The following is a 10008-nucleotide window of genomic DNA, read 5'->3' as shown; positions in this document are numbered from 1 at the left end:
TCATGGCACCCATTGTAACATATCTAATAATGCCCTCAGATTATATCTGAATCATCATTATTATAAACTAGAGGCCTGGTGCACGGATTCGTGCACTGGAGTGGTCCCTCAGCCTGGCTGGCACTCTCTCGCAATCCAGGACCCCTTGGGGGATGTCGTACTGCTGATTTTGGCCCAATCCCCACAGGCCAAGCCAAGGATCAGGCGAAACCGGCAGTCCGACATCCCCTGAGGGATGTAGTAGTGCACGAAGCGGCAGGTGGCCAGGGAGGAGCCTGAGCCCGGGCTGGGTGCCCGTCGGTGAGCTGAGCGACCAGCGCTCCTACTGTGGGAGCCCACTGACCACCAGGGGAAGCTCTTGCATTGAGCGTCTGTCCCCTGGTGGTCAGTGCGTGTCATAGCGACTGGTCGTTCGGTCGCTTAGGCTGCCTGATCGCCCCTAACCACTCTGCCTGCCGGCCTTCTCGCCCCCAACTGCTGCCTCCCCCTGCCCCCGCCAGCCTGCTCGCCCCCAACTGCCCCCCTTGCCGGCCTGCTCGCCCCCAAACTGCCCTCCCCTCCTGGCCTGGTCACCCCTAACTGGCCTCTGCCTTGGCCCCGCCACCATGCTTTTGTCCGGAAGAAGGTCCGGAAAGTCTCCCGTCTAATAGCATATTAACCCTTTTATTTAAATAGATAACAGGAAACACTGTTAGGTACAGGTCTGAGTCTTTGTAGGACAAATTCTCTAAAAACAGTGTCACAGGTTCAGACGTGGTGCATCGACATTTTCAATGTGTGTTACCAGATTTTCCACCTTCTAGAAATATTGTGCCAGTTTATACTCCAGTAGACTTATCCAGATTCAAATATACAGATGTTATAATAGATTGTGTTCGCTTTTAAAACTTGTTATTTTGAATAATTTCGAGCTTACAGTAGTTTCATAACTAGTATATAGAACTCCCAGGTATCAGCTGTTAACATTTAGCATGTTCGCATTCTCATTTTCCCCTGAACCACTTCAGAGTTGGTTATAGACAACCTGCCCCTTTTCCCTAAATACTTGAGAGTATTTCCTAAGAACAGGGACATCCCCATCCTTAGCCTCAGCACAGCGATCAGCTTCCAGAAATGCAATATTGGAACAATGCTGTCCTTCAGGTCCAGGGTTCTGACTGTCTCCGTAAAGCTCCTCACAGCAGTTCTCCCGGGACCCAGAATTCAGTTCTGTGTCTGTCTGTGTTGGTCCTTTGTGTCTCTCATGACGTTGACCTTGATAAGGACAGATGGTGGTCTACGGCACATCCCTCAGTTGGGTTTGTCTGTGTTGTCCATGGTCAGATTCAGGTTGTGCATTTTTGGCAGGAATTCTGTTGCAACTTTGTTCCAATCATGGTAATCCAATCAGGAAACCTCATTGACATTTTAGAATATTAAGTATTGTATATAAAACACTGGCCTGGGAACAGGAAAATTCAGATATTAATTTTCTTAAAGATATTAATCCAGCCACCTTTGAGCACCTGCTTACATAAGATATGCAGTAGGTATGTAAACAATAAACCTGGGTCCTGTTCCCCAGAAGCCTGTGGTGTTTGGGAGGAAGGTGGTGAGTACACAGCCATCTCTGCACCTGACGGTCTTAGCGGTGCGAGCTGCCCTGAAACATGGAGGTCGGCGAGATTGCTTCTTGCTAGGGCAGGCCCTGTGGAAGGAGCAGTGCAGAAAGCGGGTTTCAGGGTTACTTGGAATTTCAGCAGCTGAATATCGATTTCTTAAGCAAAGGCACAAAAGCACATGACACGTTTGGAGAAAGGAACATCTAGCTTAAGTAGTGACTGAGGTGGGGAAGGGAAGGGGGGCTCAGCAGGGGATGGAACTGGGAGAGCAGTGGGGCCTGGAATGCCCACTTTCACTTTAACCTGGGCATGACTTTGCTTATTCAAGCTGATATGTGACTCTGGGCCATAAGTGAATGGTGCAAATTAGTGGGAGATCAGATTTAAGTACGTTATGGCTTGTACCCTGCAGTTGCTACAAAGGTTAGGGTTAATGAGGCCAACGTTATGACTGCAACCCATTTATAAGACGAATGAATTTTGCTTGGTTTCATGGTCCCTTGCTATAACCATAACCTTGATTTGGTTAGTTCTCATGTGAGTAAAGATGAGCACTGTGTTTCAATATTAGAAAAGCAACAATTTAGTCTATTCTTAATAGGATTTTTAAATTGAAACAGTCAAATGAATATTTTTGTTTGTTAATCCTCACCATATGTTTTTCCCATTGCTTTTCAGAGAGTTGAGGGGAGGGAGAGTGGGGGGATGGTGGGAGGGAAACATCAATGTGAGATCTCACATCAACTGGTTGCCTCCCACATGTTCCCTGGCCGGGGATGGGGAGCAAACCCGCAACCAGATACGGGCCCTTGACTGGGAATCGAACCGGAGACCTTTTGGTGCGCAGGTTGATGCTCTAACCACAGAGCAACACTGGCCAGGGCCAAATGAATTTTTAATTTGTATGCAACACAGAGAAGGCCACAGTTGTCAAGACCTATTAGGAAGGAGACTTTGTGTTCTAATTTCTTCTTTGCTTTCTTGTAGCTTGGCATTCATTAAACGCACTCCAGTCATTGATGCAGACAAACCAGTGTCTTCCCAGCTCCGCGTTCTCACGCTCAGCGAGGACTCCCCATATGAAACCTTGCATTCTTTCATTAGCAATGCGGTGGCTCCTTTCTTTAAGTCCTACATCAGAGAGTCTGGCAAGGCAGACAGGTAAAAGCCATTTTCCCTTTGTTGGTTTGAATCATATTTCACTACATCTTCACAAGACATTGGAAAATGATGTAAAATTCAGGAATCGAGAGGTAGAGCTAACAACCAAGAGGATGTAAATCTGTTGTGTTAATAAAGTGTTTATTATTAATATTTGACAGATCTGAAATAAGAGCATGTCTTGGAGACCAATAGTGCACTAAGTATTGAAATATTTTCTGTCTTTTTAGGGATGGTGATAAAATGGCTCCTTCAGTTGAAAAAAAGATTGCGGAACTTGAAATGGGACTCCTTCACCTGCAGCAAAACATTGAAATTCCAGAGATCAGCCTGCCAATTCATCCAATTATTACAAATGTCGCAAAGCAGTGTTACGAGCGTGGAGAAAAGCCCAAAGTTACAGACTTTGGAGATAAGGTTGAAGACCCAACTTTTCTCAATCAGCTACAATCCGGAGTTAACCGCTGGATCCGAGAAATTCAGAAAGTAAGAGCACAGGCTGAAAGTAGTTGTAAAGGCTTCACACTGTTATCTGTGAGGTAAATTCTTGGGTGACTGTTGGCCGTACCTGCCCTGGGTGCCGGGACTGCTCAGCAGGCCTGCCAAGCCCGGGGAAGTGGGAGACGCGCACCATCACCCTGAGCCTTCGTCTGACCTCTTTCCTACCTGTGACAAGTTCAACTGCTTGTCATTTACAGGCAGGAAATCCACTTGAAATATGGAAATTAAATTGTAATGCATGTGTTTAGTTAATGATACTTTTTCCACCTTTATTTAAATGTGAATACCCTTCAGTGTTATTTTATGTTTAAAGGTGACCAAACTCGACCGAGACCCTGCCTCGGGAACGGCCTTACAAGAAATCAGTTTTTGGCTGAACTTGGAACGTGCGTTGTACCGCATACAGGAGAAGCGCGAGAGCCCCGAGGTTCTGCTTACGCTGGATATCCTGAAGCACGGCAAGCGCTTCCATGCCACCGTCAGTTTCGACACTGACACAGGTAAAACGAGAACTGATCATCGTTCAGGCAGTTAATCTGCCTTTTGTGAGACCTTGCTGGTAATTGAGATGAAAGTTAATGTATGCAACACCTTTCCTTTTCCTCTCGCATCTTGTCTCATATCTCCCCCAGTCCTAGGTAATGAAAGTGACTTTCCACGTACCTCCCGTTTCCTCCCGGGGTTTTGAGGACACAGCCGGTTTCTAGGCCTGAGTGTCGGAAGCCATGGGAGTTCCATCCTGTCCCTGTTACTCAGTCCCCTGGGCAGGCTGTGCTTTCAGTATGAAGTCAGTGTGCCCCAGACAGGCAGCAGGAAGACAGTTCACAGAAGCAGCCGTTACTTGCCTGCAGGGCTGGGGACAGAGAGCTGCTCAGTACTTCCTCTTCCTCCTCTCGCCTGCTCCGTCCTGTTCTCTGCTCCCCTCCCTGTTCTGAAAGGGGGCGAGGAGCCTTTAGTTTTCTGCGTGGGCCGCAGTGAGTGGTGTTTCGTTAGCACCCAGTGGGCACATGAACGTTGGAGCGCTTGGGCACAGTTAGCATGTGTGTACGACTCCATGCCCACGAGGCCCGTTAGAGCCAGCAGCCGGACCACAGTCGTGGCAAATGTTAGAGGAGATTTCGGGTGGAAATCGTCCTATTACATTAATCACACTGTACACGTTACCTGGGCATTTACTAATGTGGAAAAGTATAGAATTTTCTGTAATACCTCCGAAACCTTTATGTCTTTTTAACATGTTTTCAAAAATCTTGTGCCAGAGGAAGTAAAAAACTAGACTAGGACCCAGGTGTTTCTGTGATTGTGTCAATAACGTACTCACCTAAATTGTTCCATGGGCATAAAATTTAAATTCTAGTGTTTTTAAAGATGACGAAATTCTGGTTTTTTAAACTTGTTTTTAGTAGAACATTTAGATAATCTAGAAAGCAAAAGAAGATGAACTATGAGGGTATCCCTGATGCTCTTTAACAAGTGAAAATGAGGCTGTGCTAGCATCGTCCTATTAATGAGTTTTTTTCCCCAAATATCAAATAGTTTCTTTGTCACTAAATCTTTTGCAACATTAAACTGTCCCATCATGAGGACACATTTCCGTTTACTTTCCCAGTAGTAGGCCTGTACGGAATATCCTGTAGTTGCATTACTTTTCAGTCGAGGTAAGATTGACATCTACCATTATGTTAGAGTTGTTTTACTTTATATGAAAACCATTAACTGTCTCTTAATCTAGGTCTAAAACAGGCTTTGGAAACCGTGAATGACTACAACCCTCTGATGAAAGATTTCCCTCTGAACGATTTGCTGTCTGCCACTGAGCTGGACAAGATCAGGCAGGCTCTTGTGGCGATCTTCACCCATTTGAGAAAGATCCGGAACACGAAGTATCCCATCCAGAGGGCCCTGCGCTTGGTGGAGGCCATTTCAAGAGACTTGAGTTCCCAGTTACTCAAAGTGTTGGGCACTAGAAAACTAATGCATGTTGCTTATGAAGAATTTGAAAAAGTACGTTTTACTATATCAGAAACCAACCTCGGGGCATTGAGACCAAACTGCGCTGTAATAACAAGCTTCCTTTCTGAAATTACATCCTAGGTTATGGTTGCGTGCTTTGAAGTGTTTCAGACTTGGGATGATGAATACGAGAAACTTCAGGTGTTGTTGAGAGACATTGTCAAACGGAAAAGGGAAGAAAATCTGAAGATGGTGTGGCGAATCAACCCTGCCCACAGGAAGCTTCAGGCTCGCCTAGACCAGATGAGGAAGTTTCGACGGCAGCACGAACAGCTGAGAGCAGTCATCGTCAGGGTCCTGAGGCCACAGGTGTGATTCCCATCCCAGATACTCACGCATGATTGTTTCAGATGAACTACTTGTTTCTGTTTTGCATTATTACTCCTTTAGCTCCGTCTTGTCGCTGTCATCTTTAAGATCTAGTGATTCTGTATTATATTGTTTCAATCCAAATCTTTAACGTTCTCCACCCATTCATTCCTACCCTCAAATTGCATGGACCCTAGAGCCAGAACCTGCAACCCACTGCTGAACTAGCTGTGTGACTTGGACACATTATTTAACCTTTTCTCCAGATTCCTCATCTGCAAAATCTATACTAATAAAAGGGTAATATGCTAATTAGACCAGGAGACCTTCCAGAAGACCTTCCGGACGTCCTTCCAGACAAAGTCATGGTGGCAGGGCCAAGGAAGAGGCGGTTAGGGGCGATCAGGCCAGAAGGGGAGGGCAGTTGGGGGCAAGCAGGCCGGCAAGGGGAGCAGTTGGGGGCGAGCAAGCTGGCAGAGGGGCATTTGGGGGCTATCAGACCGGCAAGGGGGAGCAGTTGGAGGTAAGAAGGCCAGCAGGGGGGGCAGTTGGGGGCAAGAAGGCTGGCGGGGGTGGGCAATTGGGGGCGAGCAGGCTGAGTGGTTAGGGGCAATCAGGCAGGCAGACAGGTGAGCGGTTAGGAGCCAGCAGTCCCGGATTGCGAGAGGGATGTCCGACAACCAGCTGTCGGACATCCCCTGAGGGGTCCCAGATTGGAGAGGGTGCAGGCTAGGCTGAGGTCCCGTGGCCCCATGCAGGAACAATGATTGCTGCAAGCACCTCTGAGAGAAAGCCGCCCTCATGTTCCGGCCCGATGCCAGACAGTTCAGTTTCTCCCTGTGTGAGTCTGGGTCCGCAGAGTCTTGCTCGGAACTGGAGTTCAGAGCAGTCAGGAGCTTGTATCTCCCTCCCAATTCAAAAAGACAACAGCATACCCAATTGCCGGCCCGTTTCTGCGTGCCTCCATACCTCCGCATTTCTGCACCTCCGCACCTCCTCCCAGTCTCAGTGTGCTTTTTTCTTTCCTTCTAGTTGTATAACTTCCACTCAGCCAGCCTTCCCATGGTTCTGGATGATATCCGTTTTGTCTTTTAGTTGTAGTTTTGATGTGGTTGTGTGAGGCAGCAAGTTCAGGTGTTTACCTGTGCCACCATCTTGGTTGTCTCCTGGTTTGATTCCTGATCAGGGCACTTGCCCAGTTTGCAGGCTCCATCCCCAGTAAGGGGCATGCAGGAGGCAGCCAATGGATGATGTTTCTCTCTCATCATGTATCTCTCCCTCTCCCTTCCTCTCTCTTAAAAATGTTTTTTAAGTGTTTGACTAGAGTCAAACAAGCATTACCGAGGCTGACTGGTAATTTGTGTGTGTGTGCTCTGCTGGTGTACAACAGAATACAGCCTTCATTGGTAACCTTGTCACGAATCCTTCCCTTTCAGGTCACAGCGGTTGCACAGCAGAATCAAGGGGAGGTCCCTGAACCCCAGGATATGAAAGTAGCTGAGGTTCTTTTTGATGCCGCTGATGCGAATGCTATTGAGGAGGTAAACCTCGCCTACGAGAATGTCAAGGAAGTGGATGGACTGGATGTTTCCAAAGAAGGCACAGAGGCGTGGGAGGCCGCCATGAAGAGATACGACGAGAGGATTGACAGGGTGGAGACCCGGATCACTGCTCGCCTTCGCGATCAGCTCGGCACGGCCAAGAATGCTAACGAGATGTTTAGGATTTTCTCCAGGTTCAACGCACTGTTTGTCAGGCCTCACATCCGCGGGGCCATCCGTGAATACCAGACCCAGCTAATCCAGCGCGTGAAAGACGACATCGAGTCTCTTCACGACAAGTTCAAAGTCCAGTACCCACAGAGTCAGGCGTGTAAGATGAGCCACGTGCGCGATCTGCCGCCTGTGTCTGGGTCCATCATCTGGGCGAAGCAGATTGACAGACAGCTGACCGCCTACATGAAGCGTGTGGAGGACGTCCTGGGCAAGGGCTGGGAGAACCACGTGGAGGGGCAGAAGCTGAAGCAGGATGGCGACAGTTTCCGCATGAAGCTCAACACCCAAGAAATATTTGACGACTGGGCCCGGAAGGTGCAGCAGCGGAACCTGGGCGTCTCGGGGCGCATCTTCACCATCGAAAGTACCCGGGTTCGTGGCCGATCCGGGAACGTCCTCAAGCTTAAGGTCAACTTCCTCCCCGAGATTATCACACTTTCAAAAGAAGTTCGAAACCTCAAGTGGCTTGGTTTCCGAGTCCCTCTGGCGATTGTGAACAAGGCTCATCAAGCCAACCAGCTCTACCCGTTTGCCATCTCCCTGATTGAGAGCGTGCGCACCTACGAGCGCACCTGTGAGAAGGTGGAGGAACGGAACACCATCTCTCTGCTGGTGGCCGGCCTGAAGAAGGAGGTGCAGGCCCTGATCGCAGAGGGCATCGCCTTGGTGTGGGAGTCCTACAAACTCGACCCGTACGTGCAGCGGCTGGCGGAGACTGTCTTCAACTTCCAGGAAAAGGTGTGTTCCGGGCAGTCCTCCCGTGGCCAGGACAGCTGGCTCACCATGTTGGTCTCCCGTGGCTGCGGGATTACAACAGGAGACGTGGGAGCTGAAAGGGAGAAAGAGCCACTGGGCTGTTTGACGGGATGAGGGCTTTAGGGAGGCCCTTGAATAACTAACACCTGAGTTTAGAAATCCGTGGAGAGATGACAGGCACAGGAGTCGAAGAGCGAAACGAGAGCTTTGTTCCTGATAAAGCTGCCTGGAGAGGTGCTTGCTGTCGCTCCACCCCGACCTAGACTTCCGCCCAGGCTCCCGCACAGCTGGCCAGTGTAGGTCCTGTGCCTGCCGCCTCAAGCAGGCCAGAATGCGTGCGTCTGGTGCACGCTGGCTCCCGAGGAGAGGACGGAAGCGAGTGGAGCCCATCTTACTTCTGCTCCCAGACTTATCAAGCAGAGGCCGTCCCTCCCGTGAGCAGGAGGGAGGAGGGGCAAGCTGACAGTCTCCATACATTTCCCTTCCCTCTCACCCAGTAGGATTAGCTGTTTATGGAAAAACTTCTCTGCCTCGAGCATTTGTCAGTTGAGAAGAATGTACATAAAAATTAAGGGATGGAGTGAGTAGATGTTTTAAATATTAAATATACTTCCCTTTAGGTGGATGATCTGCTGATTATTGAAGAAAAAATAGACCTGGAGGTGCGTTCCCTGGAAACCTGTCTGTACGATCACAAGACTTTCTCAGAGATCCTGAACAGGGTCCAGAAAGCTGTGGACGACCTGAACCTGCACTCGTACTCCAACCTGCCCATCTGGGTCAACAAGCTGGACATGGAGGTGAGGCTGGGCACTGAGTGGCTCCTCACTGACATGGAGGTGAGGCGGAGAGACAGAGAGACATATTGATCGGTTGCCTCCCACACACGAGATCGATCCTGCAACCAAGATACGTGCCCTTGATGGGCATCTAACCCGGGACCCTTCAGTCCATGGGCCAGTGCTCTATCCGTTGTACCAAACCAGTTAGGCCTTTCCTTCACTTATTTTTTTCTTTTATTTTATTTCATTGATCAGCTGCCTCCTGCACACCCCACACTGTGACCTCCTGGTTCATAGGTCGATGTTCAACCACTGAGCCACGCCAGCCGGGCATGCTTTCCTTCCCTTTTAAAAGGGTAAATCAGTGGCGGTGTATTCACACAAAGGGAGACCAACAGAGGGAAAGCTGACAAAGCCCACTCTACTGAGTCCACTGACAGTCTCAGCCTTCCTCACGGCCGCCCTCACAGCATCCCAGGCGGTCCTGTGGCCAAGGCCAACTTTTCACAAAGACACACAGGCGTCCTGTTCGCAGAAACTTACTTGTCTCATTCTAGGTCAGAGAGAAGATTTTGTTCTTTACTTGTAACAGAAAGTGGTCAACATGGAGGGTGATAGATGTTGATCAGACTATCGTGATCATTTTGCAACATATACAAATATATAATCACTAGTGGCCCGGTGCATGGATTCGTGCTCATTGAAAGGAAATTAATTAGAAGGTGGCAGGCGGGGCGGGACTAGGCAAGATGGGCTGGACATGCCCTGGAGCCAACCTCCCCGGGTCCCACCCCGGCCAGCCACACCTGGGGCAGTGCTGCAGCTCAAAGGGCGTCTCTGGAGTGAGCGGGGTCCCTCCAGCAGATGGGGTCCCTCGGCCTGGCCTGTGGGGATCAGGCTAAAACCGGCTCTCCAACATCCCCCAAGGGGTCCCAGATTGCAAGAGAGCGGTTCTTGGGTTCTCACAGAGAACCACTGCTGCCAAGTCACCGCAGCTCAGCAGCTCCTGTGTTGAGTGTCTGCCCCCTGGTGGTCATTGCGTGTAATAGCTACCGGTCAGGTGGTTGGACCCTCCCTTAGCCTTTTACATATATAGGTTATGCCACTGCC

At 49.4% G+C, this 10008-nt stretch overlaps 1 protein-coding gene across 1 annotated transcript in view; it reads left to right on the top strand.

The window, feature by feature from the left end:
- The window catches only part of LOC102431732 (cytoplasmic dynein 1 heavy chain 1-like), a 46161-nt gene that overhangs the window by 11324 nt on the left and 24829 nt on the right, over window positions 1–10008 (top strand). The window contains exons 2-8 of the mRNA XM_023744616.1: window positions 2362–2762; window positions 2993–3248; window positions 3577–3763; window positions 4996–5267; window positions 5358–5585; window positions 7022–8098; window positions 8737–8979. Coding sequence (XP_023600384.1) covers window positions 2362–2762; window positions 2993–3248; window positions 3577–3763; window positions 4996–5267; window positions 5358–5585; window positions 7022–8098; window positions 8737–8979 — 2664 coding nt within the window. The remainder of the gene's footprint in view (window positions 1–2361; window positions 2763–2992; window positions 3249–3576; window positions 3764–4995; window positions 5268–5357; window positions 5586–7021; window positions 8099–8736; window positions 8980–10008) is intronic.

This window comes from Myotis lucifugus, unplaced genomic scaffold, assembly GCF_000147115.1.
Source record: "Myotis lucifugus unplaced genomic scaffold, Myoluc2.0 scaffold_479, whole genome shotgun sequence".
Lineage (NCBI taxonomy): Eukaryota > Metazoa > Chordata > Mammalia > Chiroptera > Vespertilionidae > Myotis > Myotis lucifugus.
This window is presented reverse-complemented; position numbering and strand designations above follow the sequence as displayed.